The following is a 23,421-nucleotide window of genomic DNA, read 5'->3' as shown; positions in this document are numbered from 1 at the left end:
CTTCAAGATCCATCTCTTCAATTTTTTTCCTTTTTCTTTCTAAGTATTCATTTCAATTCAATTTCTTCCCTGGAGAATAATAATGGTGAAAATGGAGGTTGATTCTCCGGCGTCGTCGTCATCTCCGGTGACTATTACTATCTCTACTTCAGGCGGTGCAAGTCACGGCTTGACCAGTCCGGTTCGGCGCCTCTCTTTGTCGAACTCTAACAACCCTAATTCGCCGCTCGGCGGTAGAAGGGGGTCGTCGAGTGGAGGCAACCGCATTGGCGGCGGCGGCGGGAGGTACGTTTCGATGTGTAAAGAGAGCACGGAGGAGTTCGTGGCTTACACGGTTCAGATTCCTCCGACTCCGGATAACCGGAACGTAGATGATTCCACGAACAGATCTCTCGACGTCGGAAAAAGCAGCTGTGGAAACCCTACCGAGGGTTACATTAAGGACACCATTTTCACCGGCGGATTTAACTCGGTGACGCGCGCGCACGTGAGGAGAAGCCTGGAAGTGGAGCCTCTGGAGATGAAATCGAAGACGGTGTGTGAACTGGACGGGTGTGACGAGAATGCGCCTGAGGCGCCGTGTGAATGTGGGTTCAGGATTTGCAGGGATTGTTACTTGGATCGTGTTGGCCATAGTGGGGGGTCTTGTCCTGGGTGCAAAGAGCTCTATAAAGGTATCAGTGATGATGAAAGTGATGAGCCTAAGTCTGAGGCCAAAGACATGGCCAATCCTTTACCTTCAAGAAGAGGTGGTGGAAGCAGAAGAGAGAAAAACTTTTCTCTAGTACAATCTTTCAAGAACACAAATCAAGATTTCGATCACAACAGATGGTTGTTTGAGACCAAAGGGACATATGGCTATGGAAATGCGTTGTGGCCTAGTGATGGATATGAATTTGGGAAAGGAGGAATTGACAGATCAACAAACCCTCCGGATTTCACTGACAGAAGGAACAGACCCTTGACCAGAAAAGTTGGGATTTCTGCAGCAATTATCAGCCCTTACAGGTAATAATTCCCTGCAATTTCTTCTTTCTGTTGTTCATAGTCTTTTACTTTGATCAATGCACTTTTTCTGTTTGCTTTTAGTCCCTGTGGAAGTTCTTAATCCTGTTCACCCTAAAAACAATACAATAGTTTTTCCTCTCTGCTATTAGTATTTCTGAAATTTCTCTGCAATTTTTGTTCTTCTAGAGTTCTAGTTGTGCATCACAATATCTCATTAATTTAACACTTTCAAATTTAACCTGTAAGGGAAAAGTTAGGACCTGAGCTGGTTAAAAATTTGATAATTTGAAGGAAGTTAACTTGAAAGTTGAAGGATTATGGATGGTTAAATTTGAAAGTTGAAGAACAATTAGTGATTAAATTGAAAGTTTATGACTAAACGTGACAGTACCACTATAGTTTATAACTCATTTTTGTTCTGTGCAATGATTTCATAAACTTTCTTACTGCACAAAAATTTCAAGTTTGATTTTCAACCTGGGAACTCTAGAATTCTGATATTTTTGCATATATCAATGCTTAGGTTACTTATGGTTCTTCGTCTTGCTGCTCTTGGGTGCTTCCTGACATGGAGGATCTGCCATCCCAATCGGGAGGCAATGTGGTTGTGGATGATGTCTGTAGTTTGTGAGATATGGTTCGCATTTTCTTGGCTTCTTGATCAGCTACCCAAGCTTTGCCCAGTTAAAAGAATCACTGACCTCTCTGTTCTTAAAGAAAGATTTGAAGGCTCAGGTCCAAACCTTAGGAACCCCAAAGGGCTATCTGATCTGCCAGGGATTGACATTTTTGTATCCACTGCTGATGCAGAGAAGGAGCCACCCCTCGTGACTGCAAACACCATTCTTTCCATCCTGGCCGTCGATTATCCTGTGGAGAAGGTGGCATGCTATCTCTCAGATGATGGAGGTTCTCTGGTGACATTTGAGGCTCTTGCTGAAGCTGCAAGCTTTGCAAGAGTGTGGGTTCCTTTTTGCAAGAAGCACAAGATAGAGCCTAGAAATCCTGAGGCTTATTTTGCCCAGAAGCGTGATCCGCTTAAGAACAAAGTGAGACTTGACTTTGTGAGAGACAGAAGAAGGGTGAAGAGAGAATATGATGAATTCAAGGTAAGGATAAATGGGTTGCCAGAATCAATAAGGAGAAGATCAGATGCTTACAATGCCCAACAGGAGCTGAGGGCTAAGAAGAAACAGTTTGAACTCAGAGAAAATTTATCTGAACCTATCAAGGTTCCAAGGGCTACTTGGATGTCTGATGGAACTCATTGGCATGGCACTTGGTCATCAGGGGAGGAAGGTCACTCAAGAGGTGATCATGAAGGAATTATACAGGTATATTATCTTCTTTTCATTTTTACTTTTTTGAAGTTTCTGTTGAACTATTTTGCCATTGTACTAAACTAAATTCTATCCTCTTATTGTATGTTCAGATTATGTTGGTTCCACCAAATTCAGAACCTCTTTTTGGCAATGAAGTAGATGAAAAGAACTTGATTTCCACAACGGATGTTGATATAAGATTACCGATGTTGGTTTATGTTTCTCGCGAGAAGAGGCCTGGTTTTGATCACAACAAGAAAGCTGGAGCTATGAATTCCTTAGTCCGTGCCAGCGCGATTATGTCAAATGGTGCATTCATTCTTAATCTTGATTGTGATCATTACATATACAACTCATTAGCTTTGAGGGAAGGGATGTGCTTTATGCTCGACAAAGGAGGAGACAGGATCTGCTATGTTCAATTCCCTCAGAGGTTCGAGGGCATTGATCCGAACGATAGGTATGCAAACCACAACACAGTTTTCTTTGATGTGAGCATGAGAGCACTTGATGGGTTGCAAGGTCCTATGTACGTTGGCACGGGCTGTATCTTTCGAAGAATTGCACTATACGGGTTCAGTCCACCCCGAGCGACTGAGCACCATGGATGGTGTGGTAGGAGGAAGACAAGGAAGGTTCTGAGGAAACCCAACATGCCAAATGGCCAAGAGGATGATGAGGAAATGGTTTTACCAACCATTGGTGCTCACAATGAAGATGAAGACTTAACCAGGGTTTTGCTTCCAAAGCAATTTGGTAACTCAGTGCCTCTTGTGGACTCAATTGCTGTTGCTGAATTTGGTGGAAGGCTGCTCCATGAGTTGCGGGGCAAAGGCTGTCTAGGCCGGCCTTCTGGCTCTCTAGCTGTACAACGTGAGCCGTTAGATGCTTCAGCACTTGCAGAGGCAGTGAGTGTGATAAGCTGCTACTATGAGGATAAAACCGAGTGGGGAAGAAGAGTAGGATGGATATATGGTTCTATCACAGAAGACGTTGTGACAGGTTACCGGATGCACAATCGAGGGTGGAGATCAATCTACTGTGTCACAAAAAGGGATGCCTTTAGAGGAACAGCTCCAATCAACTTGACAGATAGGCTGATTCAAGTCCTGAGATGGGCAACCGGTTCTGTCGAGATCTTCTTCTCCCGGAACAATGCCCTATTCGCTAGTCCAAGGATGAAGTTTCTACAGAGAATAGCTTATTTCAATGTTGGGATGTACCCCTTCACTTCCATCTTCCTCCTGGTCTACTGCTTTCTCCCAGCACTTTCCCTCTTCTCTGGGAAGTTCATTGTTGAGTCCCTTAACATCACCTTCTTAGCGTTCCTATTGGCGATAACTCTCACCCTATGCCTCCTGGCAATCCTGGAAATCAAATGGTCAGGAATCACCCTCCATGACTGGTGGAGGAATGAGCAGTTCTGGTTGATAGGTGGGACCAGTGCCCACCCTGCAGCAGTCATACAAGGACTCCTGAAGGTGATAGCAGGAGTGGACATAAACTTCACACTGACATCGAAATCAGCAGCCCCCGACGATGGGGAGGACGAATTCGCAGAGCTTTACGAGTTCAGGTGGACGGTGCTGATGATCCCTCCCATCACAATCATCTTGATCAACTGTGTTGCTATAGCGGTGGCGGTTTTCAGGACGGTGTACAGCCCATTCCCACAGTGGAGTAAGCTGCTTGGAGGGGTGTTCTTCAGCTTCTGGGTACTGTCTCATCTCTACCCTTTCTCAAAGGGGTTGATGGGGAGAAAGGGGAAGGTGCCCACTATAGTGTTCCTCTGGTCTGCACTCATATGCATCATCATTTCATTGCTTGCACTGTACATATACCCTCCCAATGGTCACCAAGATTACAACATGACCTTCCAGTTCCCTTAATGAAGTTTCTCAACTTCAACCTCTGTTGTTTTTCCTATTGCATAGAATGGATGTGTATTTTTTCTGTACTACTCTACCTACTGCCCCTTGTAATGAATATTAATATGTTGAGACTGGAATAGAAATTTGCAGGTTTCTTTGTAAGAAACATCTTCATCTTCATCTTGACTTATCAAACTTATTTTGGTACAATTTTTGCTGCTACAATTTTAGCTGGAAACCTAAATCTTAGAGAGACATGAAAGATGACATTTAGCACTGCTGCCATCACCATATGTTATGGAGTTGCAATTCTGAGTGTATAGGAATAAGAATCTATCATAAATTTAAGGAGTGTTCAAAAAATAAAAACTAAAAATTTAAGGGGGTGTATTTGTTCAAAACATTTGTAAATTTTTAAATACTTTATTTTAAAAGTTTAAATTAACATTATTCAATTCAACTTTAAAGAAAGTTTTAAGGGTTTGATATTCGATTTATTTTATGCTTTTAAAAATTGACTAGTGATGAGTTATAAGTCTAGGGGAACAAGCCTGGAAGATCAAGTATATTGAATTGCCCGACTAACCAAAGGTAGTAGGGTACTTGGGTGTTCAACGACGTCCTTGAGGGATTGAGTTCCCTTATTACTCAGGATGCTGGTGGTGCCTTCACTCGTAGAATTAGAAAGTTCGAGACTTAGCCTCTCTTTCTCTACAAAAAAAAAAAAAAAATGGCCACTTGTATTGAGTTGGATGCGATGGATGTATTGAGTTGGATGCGATGGATGATCTACGCTTACCCAGCTAACAAGATAGCTTGTATGTTGTAGGGTTTGCCGTGTTGCCTGACTAGACTACACCATGCATTGACTTACCAATTGCTTGTCTCCTCGCACTAGAGCCTGTCAACGTTAAACTCACTTGCTACAAGCCATCATAGCACTAGTAGTCTTTGTATTCACTATTGTATCACGGGTTGATCAGACTACCTTTTCTCATTAGGCGATTGACCTTTGGCTTATATTATACAATGTATACTTTTTCATCTCTTATTCTCTTATCTCATAGTATAACTCTAGGTCCCTCCCTTACCCAACCTTGATCTAATTTATGCTATTACATGGTATTCGATTTATTTATTCTTCCATATGAAGACTTTTGTATTATTTTTTTATCTCAACTTTAGATAATTGAAATCCATCACTTATATTCGATTTTTTTTTTTCAATTGCAAATTGCAATACATAAATTTATTTAAGACCTATAATAAGTATAAATATAAGTCAATGAAAATTTGTACGGTGTAGCAATTTAGAATTTTAACAAATTTATACACTTCTTATTTTCATTGTAGAAGTGAATGAAAGTTTTTAATTTTTTATAATAAAAATTTATAAAAGTTATTAAATTATTTGTTATATAATATTTTTATAAACACTTACGAAATCTCTAAAACTTTTATCAAAATCTTTAACTAAATACACCCCTTAATCTCAATATTCTCTCTCAAGTGTAACAAAACAAAAACAAAAAACAAAAAAAAAAAGGCATGTGGATGCGGTAGTGTGGAGTTCGTATATCTACTAGAAGCATGTATGGGAAGAAGGTCCAAGGATTGTGGAAAGTCTATATTAGATTCTTTGTGTGCGCACATGAAGACTAGGATCTAACAAGTGGACTGATTGCGTGACTCACAATTTATCTTTGCAATGGTTCTAAGAACGAGATCCCGTAGAGCGAAATTGGGATCACCTAAATTTAAAAAAGAAAAATGAAGAAAAAAGAAAAGTACTTTTTAAAATAGTAATCCAAAATGTACGTTTTGTCATTGTCGCGGGGGTGTCTTTGGATTCTCATCCCCAACACCGCTGGCACTAGCCGGCACCGCATCGTATTCTTTACAGCCAAGTTTTAGTAGGCATACCACTACGTGGTACCATTTTATTGGACAATGAGAGATACAAATATCCATTTCTAATTTGGTGGCGATTGATGTGAAATTACAACCTGGCATTGCCAATCCTCATCAAAACACTACATTATATATATATATATATATATATATATATATATATATATATATATATATATATATATATATATATATATATATATTAATTATTAAATCAAAATGTTTGCTTCTAAAACTTCTTTCTCATTCTTATAATTGCCTTTCTATGGTGCACCACACCACATGCCACCCCACTTTCCTCATTTTTATTTTAGTTCCCTTTTTTGATATATTAGGTTTCTACTTCCGTCCAAAAATCTGGTGGTGGTGTAGTGATATCAAGCTATTCTCTCATATTGAAAGTTGTAGATTCGAGTCTCAATAGAAGTCGTTGAAAAAGTAGTTATGAACATATACGAATAAATACTACATTGTAACAGATTAATCTTCTGAACAGATACGAATAGATACTGCATTTTAATCAATCTTTCAGTTTTCTCCACCATGCCACTGGAATAAAACTATCAAATTGACCCTTAAACCATTGAACTAAACCTATATATTTTATTTTCTTTCCACTCCACAAACACAAACACATGCTCTCATCCAGTCATCCTCTCCCATCAGCACAGTTCAACTCTCTTCATTGCTTCATTTGTACACCTCTCATGTAGCACGCCTAATCTATCCTTATCCACATATAAATGGGTATTCTTAAGATGTGGATGAAATATTTTAGGTCTATGATATGTACCACATTCCACAATGGAACATATCAAAATTCAAGCAAACTCACATGCTAGTTTTTGTGGGGTAATTAAAGTTTGATTTCGTATCATTTAATACCAAATACATATCAGTGAACTAGGTATATATACACACTAGTCCAAACTCCAAACCAACACTCGTACGAGTCTAAGTTCATTTTGGTGCCTTCTCTAAACCTTAACAATACAACTATTTTAAAACTCATGAGGAAATGTTGAATATGGTGTCAATTTATGACTAGTATATTTGAAGAATAAATTTGGCAAGGTCTTATTCATAGGTTGGAGCCCACTGTCCACTCACACTCACATAGTGTCCGCATTTTCTCCTAAAAGGATGAATTCCCAACTCCAAGAGCCTCACGCCCCAGCTCGACGAGTATTTGGAAGGATATAAATCACGCTAACTTAATGATTCAACAAACAGGGCTAAATGCCAGTGCGCACAAAGTATCTGCCCACTTTGAACATAATCTCCACACTATCGCTATAAAGTTCGAACCTTGCTCTCTTATCCCAAATACTGCCTACTGAGTTCAATAAACTAAGCATGCGCGGGCATAGTGTCGGCATTCTTTTTTTTTTTTTTTTTTAAGAACAAAAACTTAATGCATTAAATCATGAGAAAGGCAGTTTACAAGAAAAGATGAAAAAATATCAAATTACTCCCCCACAACCTGACTCAGAAATGACCTCCCGAGCAACCATGTGGGAGGCATTCTATAAAGTATAGACTACTATTGGACAACATTACAACAATCAATAAAATATATAGACATGAAAAACAGGGGGCCGTTTTAAACTTTTAAATTGAATTTGTCACCTTTTATTTCACAGGAAATAATGAAATAGAATACAAATCCCCTCCCAACCCTCCAAGTGATCATTACAATGGCGATTATGTTAATATAAGAGAAGTTTCTTCAAATGTAAAAATAATTTAAAAAAAAAAAAATGAAGATAAAAATAATGAAACCATATAGAAAAAAGAAGTTAATTTACCGGCGAGAAATTCAGGTAGAATGTCCGTAAAGGTCGTAGGGTGACCATAGAGAATCAAGCGGGCAGGGTTTGTTAGAGTCGAGTCGGAGCCAGGGCTTGCCGCTGCCGCTCCAGTGCAAAAGGCTCACCGGACCAGGGTGGAGGTCGCGGCAGCTTCCTCTAACATTGTCGCCGCCTAAGCCGTGCTGGTTCCACCGGTGTTCAATTGGGGCTAGGTCTCCGGCGAACACTAGTAGGAAAGGCGGCAGTGAGCCTAGCTCGTAGATGCGATTCGTCTTCTGGATCTCCATCCACCTCTCGATCCGTTTCGTATACCCGAATCGCCTCCATTTGACTAGATCTATGACCATAACGCCGGTGTTGAAGTAGCAGGGACTCCGTCCCTTGAAGGTGCCGGAAAATCTCCGGTCCGACCAGAATTTGTGGGTGAAGTAGTTGGTGAAGTTGGCCTCGCAGTACTCCGGAGCTCCGATGGTCTTCGTCCCCAAGCTGGTCCTCCAAAGCTTAGAAATATCATCGACCACGACGAGATCGGAGTCCAAGTATATGACTCTGCCGACGCAAGGCTCGAGAATATCGGCCAAGTAATTCCGAGCATAGTTGAGCGGCTGCTCCAGTGCTTGCCGGACGGATGTGGAGATCCGGCTCCGTACACGCTCCGGATCGAAATAATAAACCTTCAACTTCAATTGCGGGAAAGTAGACCGGACTAGGGTTTCGAGATTGGCGTGGGAGACCAGGAAATGGAAGAACACACTATCCGGACACCTGGAATGCTGAAGAATCGAATGAACGGCCGCGATTGAGCCTCTGAGATACTCCACATCGAGAGTAATCGCAACGTGAACGAGAGACGGATCACAAATGCCGGTTTTCCCCAATGCGGAACCGCATTCGCCGCCGCTCCGAAACAGAGGGGCTTTCCGAAAAGAAAACCTATCGAGAGCGCCGCTGGAATTATGGAATCGGAGATAGGAGTCGAAGTTAGACGATCTGATGGCTTCTGCCGGCGGGAAGGACTGCAGCGACGGCGAGAGCACAATTGTCACCACTACAGCAGAAACAAACCACGAGAATCTCATGATCCAGAGCATCGTTCTAACAAGGAAACCCCCAGTTCTCCTCTTCCTCTTCTTGGATTTGAAATCGAAACGCCCCGCTACGCTTGAAGAATAAACTGAAGTGAAGATTAAGGCTAGGGTTCCTTTAAGGTCCGCCAGAGTGTACAGAAAAGAAATACAAACTGCCAAGTGTAAATTAAATCAATGGTTGCAGGAAGATTGTATATATGCTTTCCTTTATCTTCTCCCCTTTTCTTCTTTCTCTACTCGAATGCCGTGGGAACGAAGCGAAGTTTGATAGAAAGGGAAGAATCCATTGAAGCGAGTAGGAAAAGCTGGCCGCGCTGCACTGCACCGCACCGCCGTGGTTGCAGTCGTCTCTGTCTTCTCTCTCAAGCAAGACGACAATATGGAGAGAGAAGAAGAAGAAATAGGAAGAGTAGAAGGAGAATTGTAGAGGGTTCATTTTTTACCATATGTATTTTAGGGGAAGTTTGGTTTCTACCCATCTAATGATGCGGCGAATTTACTTAATTTTCATCGGCGTTTCTAAATTTAAATAAATTTATTATAACCACCGTAACTGGTGTACGTAATTTCGTGAGACACTAGAAATTCAAGTCATGTGAAACTCCCAATTTTTTTATTTTTTTTTTTTTTTAAATTTGTCATTGCAAATTTAGAGCTGTCAATACGAGCTAGCCCAGCCCGTCACAGGTTAGGTCGGTCCGTTTTTCATGCAGTTGGGAAAATCCCAATCCAACTCGTGTTTATTGGCTGACGGGCTAAATAGGTCAGTCCGTCAGCCCATACTATATTTTGAATTTTAATAAAAAAAATATTTAAAAGGGTGTAGAGGCGATAGGCGAGGAGCAGCAGTCGGCCAATCACCAATTAGCCGAGGCGAGAAGTAAAGAGCTGGAAGGGGGCACAACCGTCACGGAGTAGTGGTTCTCGCGATGAGTCGGGGACGGAGCAGTGCTGGCGTGCTGACGGTGCTGCAGTGGAGTCGTCAAACGTCAATTGTGGAGACTGGAGCAGCTGCTGTCGTCCTCAACTCCTTGTCGATGTATTGCCGATTTGACGCCGTTGCTCGCCGGTCAGTGACTCAGAGTCGACAGTCGCTATTGGGACTTGAGGAGTTGAGCTGTTGACATCGTCGGCGACGGAGACTCGTATGTTGAGGAGTGATGAGTGACTTAGGGATTTAGGGGAATTAGGGATTTGACTCGCGCAAGAGTACATCATAGTCTCACTTGTAGCCTCGTAGTCGTCGATGTATAAATTAGTTAAGTTTTTTTTTTTTTTTTTTAACACGGGCCGGGTAACCCGTGGGTTATCCTGGTTCAGCTCGTTTAACCCGTAACAAATACGGGTTAAACGAGACGGGTTGGGATTTCTCTGGCCCAACCTGTCCAAAACACGGGTTGCATTTTGATCTTCATTAGAGCTATTTTTTTTGTTACATTTCTATAAATTTCATACCCTCGCATTTTTTTTATAAAGAAAATAAGAATGATTATATTAAGCAAGGTGTAACATAACCGGATACAAATGAAGGAAAAGAAGGGAAGGAAAATCACTCGTTGCAATCAATCAAAGAGACGGAGTCTAAAGTAAACAAATTGATAGGACCGCTTGTGAATTATTGTGTCACTAAAATATGGTAACATATATTTAATATCAAGAAGAATAAGATCAGAAGAAGATGATTCAACTATCTTGCTAAGACATTGGACCACTGGCCTAGAGAACATCAACTCCACCTACACATTTTCTAAACTTTGAGCCTTCAGCCAACTTAAAGCTTCTCGTAAAGTCACAAATTCCGTCTCTAGGTGTGGAAAAAAAAAAAAAAAAAAACATTCTGAACCGCACTCTTTGTTGCAATGAAACTTACATATCATCTCTCAACACCCAATCGAAACACACTCTTGTTTTCTCGAATCAATGGTCGTATCCATGTTTAGTTTTAGCCACCTTGTAGGAGTTTCTCCCACTTCTCAGTGAACCTAGTTCTGGGTTAGCCACTTAGCCATCTTGATCAACACCTTCGTGCACCTCCCTCCAATTGCAAAGATGAGTTCTAGCTCTCTCTACTACATTCTTTACTAAGGAAGCTCAATATAATTATACCAAAGCGCATTCATCACCTCTTCTATATCTGTCACAATTTGTTTAGGCAAGCAGAATACACTCATAGCATAGGTAGGCACAAATTGAATAACAGTTGATAAATTTTTATCAATTTTTATGAAAATCTTGTGATCCCTTTACTCTACCCAAAATTCTATTCTAGATAAAATTTAAGATATCCTTTTTATTTCGTCTCCACCAGCGAGGATAACCACAAGTAATTACTTGCATTCCCTTATCTAGTAACACCAATACATTACCCATCATATAACCCTCATCATTTCTGGGCTAACATTTTTGCTAAAGGTGATAGAAAACTTTTCCAGGTTTATAAGTTGCCAGAAGCTCTGGAATAATCATTTAAGATCTCCTTTACTACTTGGGATGGCTTTCAATTGGCTTTCCCATCACCCAACTTCTACTCTTATCTGGCCAGCTGGGTGTTATATCTTCTACTCTTCATTTGGCACAATCTCAACAGTTTCTTCTCTTTTGGTGTGCTATGTTGTTCATCTCTTCTACTGTAGTTGAAATGTGTCCTAAAATGTATGTCCATGTGTTGGACCACTTGATTGAGTTTTGACCTTATTGCAGAATATATTCTAGTTAAATTAAAATCTCACCATAATATTGGGGAGTCTAAATTAAATTCTTAATTTACCATTAATTAGCATTATCAAAGAATTCAAATTACAATTATTCTTAACATAACTAATTATAATATACTCACAACCTTTCAAAAAAAATATATATATATATATATATACTCACAAATTTATTATTTATTGGAATGTGGACATGAATTTAAAGCTAAGAACCAGTTTTTTTTTTTTTTTTTTTTTTTTTTTGCTATTTAAATTTGGAGTTTTTGGGAACTTATTTACTAAACTTATTAATTGATATTTTTTTTGGAGGTCACTACATGCCATCTGAGCACATGGTGCTTGACAACTTATTAATTGATATGTTTTATTTAGAGTTAAGAATTTGATTTTAAATATTGAATAAAATATTTAAATATGACTTAAAGAATATGGAGGGAGAACGAGTTTGGTGGTAGTGCATTTTCATCACTTAAGAAAGGTCGGGAGTTGGAACCCCCTACCCTCTAGTATGGAAAAATCAATCTGGCCCGCACTTTTCCCTTGGCAAGGTGACTCCTACAGTTAGAGCCTACTCCGGTAATGTGTCTTTTTGCCGTTAAGACCGGCTCAAAACACCTCCCGCCATGACCAAAGATAAATAAAAATAAAAAATAAAATTTGGAGGGAGAAATAATATATATATATATTCATACAAATAATTGGAGGGGCGGCAACCCCTTTCTTCCGGGCTCCCCGAGTAAGGATATATGGATAGGGATAGATGGATCGGAGCGTGGTGTTACAGTACATGACAGAATCTAGCTAGCTAGCCGCAGGAACCACCTGGGTTTCGTTTCCCCTTTACAATTGTTTCGGCATTGACGCATTTGTTTGGTTTAAGGTGGACGCCCTTACCCGCCGCCGATACAATATCAATGTCCGCCAATTCTACGTCTTCACAGGGAACTGTTTGGCTGCAAATGAGGGAGATCGCCGGATGTTTCTTAGACGCCGTTCCTCTTATGTTGCGGAAACGGACATCTTTCAGCTTCACCTTCGATGCCTGATAATCAAAAAACATTATATATATTCATTCGTAATGTCAAGCCATTCGTAATGTCATATAATTAAAAACAATTTAGTTAATTAGCTAAGGTACTAGACATTATGGGTACCTCTTTTCGGTTTTTGGAGTTGTAGTCTTGATCGATAATGATGGGACGAGTAACATTGTGCAACATTATATCTTCAAAAATAATGCCAGAAGCCTTGAGCTGTGGCGATGCACGATACGTCTTGATTCTTGCCCCATTTGTGGTGCCTATTAGTGTGCAATTTCTCACCGTTACTCCTTTCACGTCAGTTTCTTGTGCCCGCTTCCCAAGGCTTCCAATACTGTAACGCATTGAAAACTCAGTTAATTCTTGAATAGTAGACAAATTATGGACAAAGTGATTAGAAAAGTCTTAGGCAGAATTGAAGCATGTGCTCCAACCCATGACCTTTGGTCTGGTTTTGATACTAAATTGAAACATGTGCTCCATCTCAACTAAAAGCTTAAAGTGATAGTTAGATTGCACATTAATGATTATATGCTCAACAGGCAAGTTCTGGACTAAGTTCACCAATTGCTGGCTAGGGAATTGTTGGGGAGGCTGATGAAGGGCCCGCTCAATCAGCACCCAGCCTCTAGAAAATGTAATGGCAGTATAAAGAAATAATCTAACCTGATGCCATGTCCAGGGCCACAAGTGACCCTAGTGACAAGAAGATTGGTGGTGCCATCGCCAATGGAAACGCAGTCATCACCCGTTCCCACCACAAGATCAGTAACATTAACGTTGGTAGATCCGCTAATGTGGATGCCGTCGGTGTTTGGGCTGTCTCCGGGAGCGGTTATGCGGAGCTTCGAAACATTAAAATCATTGCAGTCCGACACTTTCATGTGGAACCCTTTGCTATTCACAAACTTGATATCATGAATGCCGGACCGGTTTACGCCTTGGAAGATGAGAGAAACGGGAAGAAGAGGAGCATTCTTAATTTTTTCGTCTGCGTCGAATTGCCACACATCCTCTCCACGGCCGTTGATGGTTCCTCCGCCGGTGACTTCCACGCCGGCAACATGTTCGATGATAAACCAATAGTTTGAAGTGTAGACGCTAAGGTCGCTGTCGGCCACCATGGTTCCCTTAATTTCAATCACAATGCGTTTAGCAGTGCAGGGTCCTTGGAACACAACCTCTCCTGCGAGGAATGTTCCTCGTGGAATTACAACCTTAGCCGCCCCCCTAGAATGGCATGCTTTGTTCCACGCTCTGATCATTGCCTGCATGCATAAATAGAGATGTCAAAAAGCGCCAGCGGGGCAGGGCCAATCGTTATGCTATGAACCTGTGTCCAGCATGTATTGTGGACACAGTTAGTGGCACCGTTATCTTATACTTTTTTTTTTTTTTTTAAAAAAAAAAAAAATTCAGACCACTTCATTATAGGCGTATATGTTCATAATTTTATCACTATATATTCATATTTGTAAGTTCATAATGTCAAAGCTCTGTATTCATAATCCATAACTGTACATTCATACTTCAATAACTGTACATTCATAATTCGATAACTGTACATTCATAACTCCACAAACAAATAACGCCGTTAACGGTGAGACAAAATCATTTTTTTAATTGGAATGCAGCGTTTTTCCTAAAAACGATGTCATTTTGGACTCGTGTCCACAATGCATTGTAGACACGAGTCCACAGCATAATTTGCAGGGCAGGACTGTCCGGGCCCACCAAAGCCTGCCATATGGCGGAAGTGGACTAAAAAACCAGGCAAAATACGGGTCTCAAATAAGTCAGCCCGTCCCGTCCCATCCCATCTTACACCCGTGAAAATAATGTATATATACTAGGCGGGCTTGGTGGGCCCTTGTCAGCCCACCAAATTAAAGCCCACCATTTTGGCCAGGCTAAAAAGCCTGTCAAATTACAGATCATAAAATTCAAAGTCCGTCTTGTCTTTTTAACGGGACGGAACAGACTAACCTGATAGGGGTTAAGTCGGTTTTGACGACTCTATATATTAACATATAAATAAATGAAACTCATGCATGCACGAATATATATACCATTGTGCTATCTCCTTTGCCATCGGGTTTGGCCCCAAATTTGGTAACGTCGAAAATAGTGTGTGTGTGGCCACGACCACGAGGGATGCATTCCACTCCGGTAGAGAGCAAGGCTATACCTAATAAGATAACAAAAATTCCAGCCTTGATCTCCATTGTGGCCACATAAATATGTTCAACGTACCTAAGACGATAGATATCTTTTCTTCGTCTTTAATGTTTTAGGAAGAAAGGGGTTGGCATGAAATGTTGAAAACTAGATATCTTTTATACCCAACAATTTTATGGCAACCCATGTTCTACGTGCCGCTAATAGTGTCTTGTGATTACTATTTTTAAGGAGAGGTGCATCCCCTCAATTCTTAACCATTAAAGATCAAGGGACCAAAATTTGTTGATATAGATTAAAAGGTCTACTAAATGTTAATGTATGTGACATGTTGCTATTAATTAATTTAAAAGGAGTTTATTTTTAATATGCTAATTATAATATGTTGGCCATGGCCGGACGCCCACCGCTGTCTAGCGCTGACAGCCGGTGGCTTTTTTTTTTTTTTTTTTTTTTTTGTTTTAATTATTATTATTTTTAATTAATTAATTAATTTATAATAAATAATATTTTTATTTTTTAATAAATAAAAAACATTTGTTTTAAAAAATAAATTAGGAAGGACATGTGTCAACACCATATCGATTTAACCTGATAAACAAGTCAAATTGGACTTAATTGAACAATTTTACCGGTTTAGGAGACTTGAATGAAGCTTTTTTCACTTAGGGGACCCAATTGCACTATTCACTTGACTTAGGGGGCCAATTTGACACTAGTTTTTTCCTATGTAGAATGGGTTTGGAATGAAGAGAAATGGATTAAAGTAGAGCAGTCCGTTTTAAATTCTTTAATGGGAGAAATTAAATTCTTCGATTGCCAAACACCTTGTGCTCAGATGGCATGTAATGAATAATGATCTATCCCATGTGAGAGGTCCAGCGTTGTTGACTCTTATAATGTAATATAATAGAATAGGTTGTTCTTCTCATATAATTGTTACAAAACCCCAAAGTTTAAGTATTAAATTACCAAAATTTAAAAGATTAAATAATATAATTGTCATATGACATAATTTTTTTTGTTAGAAATAATGTATAGTAGTAAAAATTATGATTTTGCATATTAATTAGGATTTCATAACTCTCAATTTTTATTTAAATTTTTTTAATATATAGATTGCAAAGCCAAAAGAATATCCAGTACAGACTATCTTATATGATACTGTATATATTAGTATGAAGTAAAGAAGCATTTGGACATGGTTGAGAAGGGAGAATTGCAAAACTTTATTGAAAAAAGAAAAGAGAAACTAAAAAAATAGAAGAGAGAGTTTATTATACTAAAAAAAAAAAATATTCCAGAGGTTTTGCATCTCATGATTTTCAATGGCTAAAATTTGTAACCATACCACACGACGACACAAATAGCGGTACATACAACACATGCACAGTTGCCTGAAAAGACTATTGACTCAAACATTTCATGTCTGCCCCTCTTTTCATAACTGAAGAAGAAGAAAGAGAAGAAAGAGAAGAAAAAGAAGAAGAAGAATTGAAGAAGAAAAGAAATCAAATCTGTGGTCAAAGATTATTGAATGTATTGAAGTGGCCACAAATGGAGATCAAGGCTGGGATTTTTGTTATCTTAGGTATAGCCTTGCTCTCTACCGGAGTGGAATGTATCCCTCGACGTGGCCTTTCATCAGCGGCGACTGTTTTTGACATTACCCAATTTGGGGCTAAACCCGGTGGCAAAAAAGATAGCGCATTGGTATACTATACGTGCGTGCATGCATGCGATCTATATATATATATTTATTTATGATTAAATGTTAATATATAGAAGCTAATTAAGATTGAAATAATCCATTTTCATGCATGCAGGCAATGATTAGAACGTGGAACAAAGCATGTAAATCGACGGAGGCGGCGAAGATGGTAATTCCGGCAGGAAAATTCCTTGCCGGAGAGGTTGTGTTTCAAGGGCCCTGCACCGCCCCTAAGCCCATTGTGATTGAAATTCGGGGAACGCTGGTGGCTGACTCCGATCTCAGCGTCTTCACTTCCAACTATTGGATCAGTATCGAGCACGTTGCCGGCGTCGAAGTCACCGGCGGAGGAACCATCAACGGCCGTGGAGAGGATGTCTGGAAATTCGACGCAGGCGAAAAAATTAAGAATGCCCCTCTTCTTCCTGTTGTAAGTAAACTACTCTCACCTCCAGGGGCGGATCTAAAGAGGGACAATGGGGCAGTTGCCCCCCTCCCCACCCCTTTAACAGTAACTTATATATATAATCTTGTGTTTGTGGTTGTGCAATCCATTGTAGTGTGTAACTCGGTATTGTGGATTGTGTAACTCCTGGTGTGAGTTGTGCTATGTATTTTAATTTTATTGAGTTAATACCTCCCATGGTCCTCTGAGTATTAGTGATTTACCCACTGTGGTCATCCGAGTTTTAAATGATCTCCAGGTCCTCTATGTTTTAAAAAATAATTACACGGGGTCATTTTAGGATGTCTTGTGGTCATTTTAAACTTGGGTATTTTTAAAAATTAGGACCACGGGTGATTATTTTTTAAAACATAGAGGACCATTGGACGTCATTTAAAACTCGGATGACCACAGCTGGTAAATCGCTAATACTCAAAGAACCATGCATTGGAGGTATTAACTCAATTTTATTTATTCATTGTCTTGCTGGTTGAAGGATCACAAGGCATATCAATGGATTCAATAGACTTGTTGGTTGTGCAACGGGTCTATTGAACTCGCTAGGGAGTATATGTTTGTTTGGTTGTGCAACCCGTCGTGGGTTGTGCAATGTATTTTAATTTTATTTACTCCTCATTCCGAGCTGGTTGAAGGATCACAAGACATATCAATAGATTCAATAGATCTATTGGTTGTGCAACGGGTCTATTGAACTCGATGGGGAACATATGTTCGTTTGGTTGTGCAACCTGCCGTTGTGGGTTGTGCAACCGGGATTGATTATTGGATCTCGCATTTACTGATTTGCCCATAGTTAGTTATTAATGCTTTGCATGCGCCCATAAATTATGAAAATCGGCCATAAATTTAAGATTACACATGATTTTGTAATATCTATGGTCTATATTACTCTATAATTCTTACATAAGGGCTAGTTCTAATGTGATCATGCACCTTTCTGTACCGAGCTAATGTAATTACTATACACATTGTGTATATGCATGCAGTCTCTGGTCTTCCAAGCCGCAAACCATTCTAAAATTCATGATATCAAGTTTGTGAATAGCAAAGGGTTCCACATGAAAGTGTCGGACTGCACTGATTTTAATGTTTCGAAGCTCCACATAACCGCTCCCGGAGACAGCCCAAATACGGATGGCGTCCACATTAGCGGATCTACCAACGTTAATGTTACTGATCTTGTGGTGGGAACCGGCGATGACTGCGTATCCATTGGCGATGGCAACACCAATCTTCTTGTTACCAAGGTCACTTGTGGCCCCGGACATGGCATCAGGTAGGTCACATCCATCATCAATCCATTATTAGGTCAACTCTTTTATCACTATGTCAAAAATTATAACTAGTAGCAAAAAGATAACTTTATTTTTTTATACAGTCACATCTTACTACTGAAAATTATAGAATTTCCGACCACCTGAAAGTTATCTTAAATCAAGTCGAAAGTGACCACTTTTGGTATCCGAAAAAACCTTTATTGCTATTTTCGATCACTTTTTGCTTTCGACTTGATTTAAGATCACTTTCAGGTGGTCGGAAATTCCATAATTTCCAGTAGTGTCCCCTAGCCACATGGTATTGGACATGGTCTTTACTGACCTCCCCCAACATTCCTTCTTTTTTCAACACCGGTCAGTCTTAACTGCTCTTGCTAGGATTAGGATTACCAACCTCCGCACAACCATCCCCAACACCAACCAATTTGCTCTTGCTGGGACTAGGATCAAATGTTTACCACTATGCCAAAAGTTATACTGAGTAGTGCTGGACCTGACCCTTTACTGGCCACTGACCACCAATTCCTTTAACCAGATGGTACTGGACTTGATCTCTATTAACACCTGCCCAACATACTTTATTCACAATCTAATTAAGCTGCCTGTGCGGGCTTCTTCTTTTTCACTGCTGGAAATTATGTAATTTTCGACCACCTGAAAGTGATCTTAAATCAAGTCAAAAGTCCTGTTTCGACCACTATTAGTATCCAGAAATTCCATAATTTCGCAGTGTTCTAATTACTTTAATAACTGTTTTGTTGTGGGTGTGACTACGTGGGAGCAGTATTGGGAGCCTGGGGAAGCGGGAAAGAGAAACAGATGTGAATGGAGTAACTGTGAGGAATTGCACACTGATAGGCACCACAAATGGTGCAAGAATCAAGACGTATCGTGCGTCACCACAGCTCAAGGCTTCTAGAATTATTTTTGAAGACTTAATCTTGGATAATGTCACTAATCCCATCATTATCGATCAAGACTACGGCTCCAAAAAGAAAGGACAGGTAACAACGTAACTATATATTCAGCTAAGCTAGCTAGCAGCAAATTAAATTAGAATTGAAGTCAAATAATAATGTTAGTTTTTTTGGAATATATATAGCCATCGAAGGTGGCGATCAGTAATGTTCATTTCCGGAACATAAGAGGTACGGCGGCGATAAGAAAACCGGCGATAACGCTCACGTGCAGCGCAGCAGTCCCTTGTAAAGGCGTAACATTGGCAAATATTGATATCGTGCCGGTGGAAGGTGCCGACGGCAAACTTAAACCAAACTCTTGCCTCAATGCCAAACCAGTTTTTAAGGGCAAACAAAATCCAGGTGCCTGCTAGCTACCTACCTACCTACCTTTCTTTTGCCTGCCCTTAGCTTTTTTTAAAAATTTTTTTTTTATTCATTTTAGTTACTTCAATTAGTTCGGTATCCTTTTTGTTGAGCGTCAGTCGAGTTTAGCCTCTGCTCGATTCGAAACATGACTTATTGGTAGAGAGATTCACTAGAAATTAAGCATAAAGATTCAACATTTTTTTTGGTTACCATATGTATAGTACTAGCTACTTAAATTCTTTTGTTTTTGTATATGTACTGCAAGACCGTACCCTTTCTGCTCTATTCTTTTGTTTTTGTATACTAGGGTTAGTGTTATTATTTGACGGCTATTTTTTAATTTCACCGTTTCTCATAGTACAAATATTATACTCTACGTATACATGCATGTCAAAGTACGTACAACTGGACTTTAACCAGCTTGGTTGGAGTGAGTGGTTGTGCACTCTTATCCCTTAAAAAAGTCGGGAGTTCGAACCCCTTCTCGTATGGAAAAATCAATCTGGACAGCACTTTGTCCCTTAATTGGGCCATAGTACAGGCTTAAAGGTGTTTCCTACCGTTAGGACATTCTCATAATCATGTCTAACTCTTGTCAATAAATCTAACAATTAGTCTCGGGATAGTACGCTGCAGGTATACAAATTAAATCGGAAAATACTACTTATACTCTTAAATTATATTCTCAATTTTTACATCATCTCATACAATTTTGATGTTGACATTTTCATTGGGACTCACATGATAAAAGTAACTAATAATTAATTGTCATCAAGAAATAAAAATGAGAGACTAAAAATAGGGAGTAGTATATGGACTAGAACTCATAAAAATCAGTCCCAATAAAATCTAACAATTGATCTCGGGATTTTGTGCATGTGTAAAAATAAGTCCCACTTAAATCCATATTTTTCAAGTATCAATGACAATATCCTCACTATGTTTTGTTTGTTTGTGAATTAAAACACTGAATTATTAGTAATATAAATAGCTAATTGATTGTCACACCACATTTAGTGGCTTGAGTCATAGCATGATGATATGACTCAAGTCACTTGTGGCAGCTTTTTAATTATATCATTTGTAAGTTTTTAAGAAAAAAAAACTCAAAAAAAAATTATATTGTGAAAGTATATGAACAGATACTACATTGTAATAGAGCTAGTAGCATTCAAAAAAAAAAATAAAAAAATAACAAAATATGTAAGCAAAGAAAAAAATAAAAATAATTTTTTTTTTTTACAGAAAAGCATGCCATTTATCTTGAAAGCATCAAAATTGCACGGATGTGATTAGCCTAAGATTTCCAAATTAAAGGGTTTTGCCGTTTTGAGTCGGATAATCCGGAAACATTAAGCATATGTTGTACAGAAATAGAAAATGGAGAAACAAAAAAAAAAAAAAAGAAATGAAAAAGATGACATTTTCAAAAAATATACGAAATGAAATGTGGGGGAACGTGGCAAATAAAAAAAAATACAGAAGTACATGTGTAAATATGTTTTCCTTAATATATACAAATATTAATTATTTCATATTTAAAAATATTAGCTAATAAATAAAAGTAGTTCACTACATCACTAATATATAGTTAAATAGTAAATACAAATTACCACAAAATTAATATCTGATCTAAAAACATAATAAGTGTGAATGAAGGTTATACCTTTTATTTATGTCCGTTTTTTTGTTACGATTTTTTTTTATACATTATCATATAAAAGTTGTACTATACAATATTTTGGACAAACATAATCCTATAATTATAACTTTCGTTATCTTTTCCATTATTGTTACCATGCACATGCACCTATTATATATTTTCTTATATTATTAAATAATAATAATATATACACATTATATATTAGAGTTATATGTTAATTTCCTAAAATATAAATATTAAATTTATTAAAATATTTTACATTATTATTATTATTATTAATTATTATTAATTTAAATATCTAAAATCTAAATAAATCTAAATTTTTAATATAAAGTACTAATCTAACATCGCGCATAGGAAATACTAGTAAAATAAAAATAAAAGTTAATGTAAGCACACATGATAAAATCCAGGAGGAACTAACTATGCAAATGAAGAAGAAGAGTACACCAGCAAAGAAATCCTAATTTATCACAAATTTAACTTCTAAAATCAAGCATGACATCTGCATATAATCATTCAAGCTTTCAAAACACAAACTAAACTTACTAAATCATCCATCATCCATATATAAATAAAAAGGTAAACAATTCTCATGTGAGAGATGATTCTCGTATGATCCTATAGAGAGAGAAAGAGAATCTTCATATGCTAATATTGTTGTAATTGTAACGCTCATAATTATTGTAAGTTTGTAACGCCTTGACGTTCAATTTGATAAGCTAGGTTGACGAACCTTCCCTTATATAAGGATCTCACCTCCCACCTCCCATTCTCCCAACTAATCATATATATATATATATATATATATATATATATATATATATATATATATATATATCATTAATTAATCCGGGGTGGACCCGAATCAATAAATTCGGATAAATAATATAGAACGATGTCGTAAAGGCCGTGAGACCGTATATTATATTAAATGCCGTGGAATTGACTATTACAATGATTTGGTAAGACAAAGTATATAGAATAATAAGTAGATGTCCTAACAATGTGAGGTGGGGGGTTTTTATATGCAACAACCCCCAACCGCTCCTCCTAAAAAGGGGGGCGGTTAGATCGCTCTTTGACCGGGGACCCGAGCGGACCGGGTCGGATCGGGTCCCGAGCTCGGGTGGTGTCGAGCTCCCCTACCCGAGCTCGCTATGGGCCGAGCTTGGGTAGGGTCATGCCACCCAACCCGAGCCCCACACGTAACTCGGCTCGGGTAAGGCACCTCCATGGTGCCGTGGGCCGGGTACTTTTGGACTCCAACATGGTACTCCGGGTCCGTGTTGCTATCCCGGGTCGGGTCGTGGGTATAATATATCCGTCATATATATATATATATATATATATATATATATATATATATATATAATGGAACTAATTCGACCTTTGGTCTCCATCCAATTGTTGGTGGCTTTGTCACTTTACTCTTTAAATATAAAAATGACTACTTCTCACATTATACAATTTTAGTCATTTTTAATCCTCCAAGCAAAAATATAGCAGCTCTAGAGTGTGAATATTTATGAAATTTAAAATTTCTAATGTCACTTTCCTCTTCAATTCTCTCCTCCGCTAATTCTTTGCAAGTGTCAATTTATTCTCATCTTTGGAGTTTAAATATTAGGCGGCTAGCTGGTCAAAGCGTGATGACAGGAATGGAGGAAGCTTAATTAAGCAAAAAGGAAATTCAGAGATTTCATATAATCAAAACATAGTCTTTCCCTTATAATCAGATTTCTAAATAATAAGGAAAACAACAAAACAGACAGCAAAACAGCACACTGTAGATTGCTAGACAACATACTGTAGATCTGTGACCCAAAAATATTTAAAGAGGAATGAAATTGAAATTTTATGGAAAACAAATTACCAGGAAAATAGATTTCATTATTTGGTTGGTGGAAATGAAATTACTAGAAATATGAATTACATTGTTTGGTTGGGTTTGAAATGGTAAGGAATTATGAATATAAAGACCAATATGTCTCAAACAATAATAATGATAGTAAATTAAGCATAAATACTACCTA

General features: G+C 38.6%; 4 protein-coding genes across 4 annotated transcripts; 2 read left to right on the top strand and 2 right to left on the bottom strand.

Annotated features, from left to right (window-relative positions):
• Positions 1-4,381, top strand: LOC109182905 (cellulose synthase-like protein D5). The gene is made up of 3 exons (XM_019333155.1): positions 1-1,008; positions 1,532-2,342; positions 2,441-4,381. The coding sequence occupies exons 1-3, from the start codon at positions 83-85 to the stop codon at positions 4,217-4,219; spliced, it is 3,516 nt and encodes a 1,171-aa protein (XP_019188700.1). The 5' UTR covers positions 1-82; the 3' UTR covers positions 4,220-4,381.
• Positions 4,382-7,713: 3,332 nt separating this feature from the next.
• On the bottom strand, positions 7,714-9,495 carry LOC109182899 (probable galacturonosyltransferase-like 7). Its single transcript, XM_019333140.1, has one exon. The coding sequence runs from the start codon at positions 9,012-9,014 to the stop codon at positions 7,932-7,934; it is 1,083 nt and encodes a 360-aa protein (XP_019188685.1). The 5' UTR covers positions 9,015-9,495; the 3' UTR covers positions 7,714-7,931.
• A 2,892-nt stretch (positions 9,496-12,387) lies between these two features.
• On the bottom strand, positions 12,388-15,066 carry LOC109182675 (exopolygalacturonase-like). The gene is made up of 4 exons (XM_019332826.1): positions 14,832-15,066; positions 13,429-14,030; positions 12,877-13,096; positions 12,388-12,764 (listed from the first exon to the last, which is right to left on the bottom strand). Exons 1-4 carry the CDS (start codon positions 14,985-14,987, stop codon positions 12,528-12,530), a joined length of 1,215 nt encoding a protein of 404 aa, XP_019188371.1. The 5' UTR covers positions 14,988-15,066; the 3' UTR covers positions 12,388-12,527.
• Positions 15,067-16,497: 1,431 nt separating this feature from the next.
• Positions 16,498-19,816, top strand: LOC109182801 (exopolygalacturonase-like). Its single transcript, XM_019333003.1, has 5 exons — positions 16,498-16,653; positions 16,767-17,081; positions 18,104-18,393; positions 19,179-19,398; positions 19,497-19,816. The coding sequence occupies exons 1-5, from the start codon at positions 16,498-16,500 to the stop codon at positions 19,725-19,727; spliced, it is 1,212 nt and encodes a 403-aa protein (XP_019188548.1). The 3' UTR covers positions 19,728-19,816.
• The last annotated feature ends 3,605 nt before the right edge of the window (positions 19,817-23,421 follow it).

This window comes from Ipomoea nil, unplaced genomic scaffold, assembly GCF_001879475.1.
Source record: "Ipomoea nil cultivar Tokyo-kokei standard unplaced genomic scaffold, Asagao_1.1 scaffold1074, whole genome shotgun sequence".
Lineage (NCBI taxonomy): Eukaryota > Viridiplantae > Streptophyta > Magnoliopsida > Solanales > Convolvulaceae > Ipomoea > Ipomoea nil.
Note: the sequence above shows the minus strand (reverse complement) of the source record. Positions and strands in the feature narration are given on the sequence as shown.

Bases quoted from the DNA above. Each gene is read 5' to 3' on its own strand.
- LOC109182905 (XM_019333155.1), top strand. From the start codon at position 83: ATGGTGAAAATGGAGGTTGATTCTCCGGCGTCGTCGTCATCTCCGGTG. The intron at 1,009-1,531 runs GTAATAATTCCC...ATCAATGCTTAG, and splicing joins GCAATTATCAGCCCTTACAG to GTTACTTATGGTTCTTCGTC. The intron at 2,343-2,440 runs GTATATTATCTT...TTGTATGTTCAG, and splicing joins ATCATGAAGGAATTATACAG to ATTATGTTGGTTCCACCAAA.
- LOC109182899 (XM_019333140.1), bottom strand. From the start codon at position 9,014: ATGCTCTGGATCATGAGATTCTCGTGGTTTGTTTCTGCTGTAGTGGTG.
- LOC109182675 (XM_019332826.1), bottom strand. From the start codon at position 14,987: ATGGAGATCAAGGCTGGAATTTTTGTTATCTTATTAGGTATAGCCTTG. The intron at 13,097-13,428 runs GTTAGATTATTT...AATGCGTTACAG, and splicing joins GGCCCTGGACATGGCATCAG to TATTGGAAGCCTTGGGAAGC. The intron at 12,765-12,876 runs GTACCCATAATG...TTTGATTATCAG, and splicing joins ACTCCAAAAACCGAAAAGAG to GCATCGAAGGTGAAGCTGAA.
- LOC109182801 (XM_019333003.1), top strand. From the start codon at position 16,498: ATGGAGATCAAGGCTGGGATTTTTGTTATCTTAGGTATAGCCTTGCTC. The intron at 16,654-16,766 runs GTATACTATACG...TCATGCATGCAG, and splicing joins GCAAAAAAGATAGCGCATTG to GCAATGATTAGAACGTGGAA. The intron at 19,399-19,496 runs GTAACAACGTAA...GAATATATATAG, and splicing joins GCTCCAAAAAGAAAGGACAG to CCATCGAAGGTGGCGATCAG.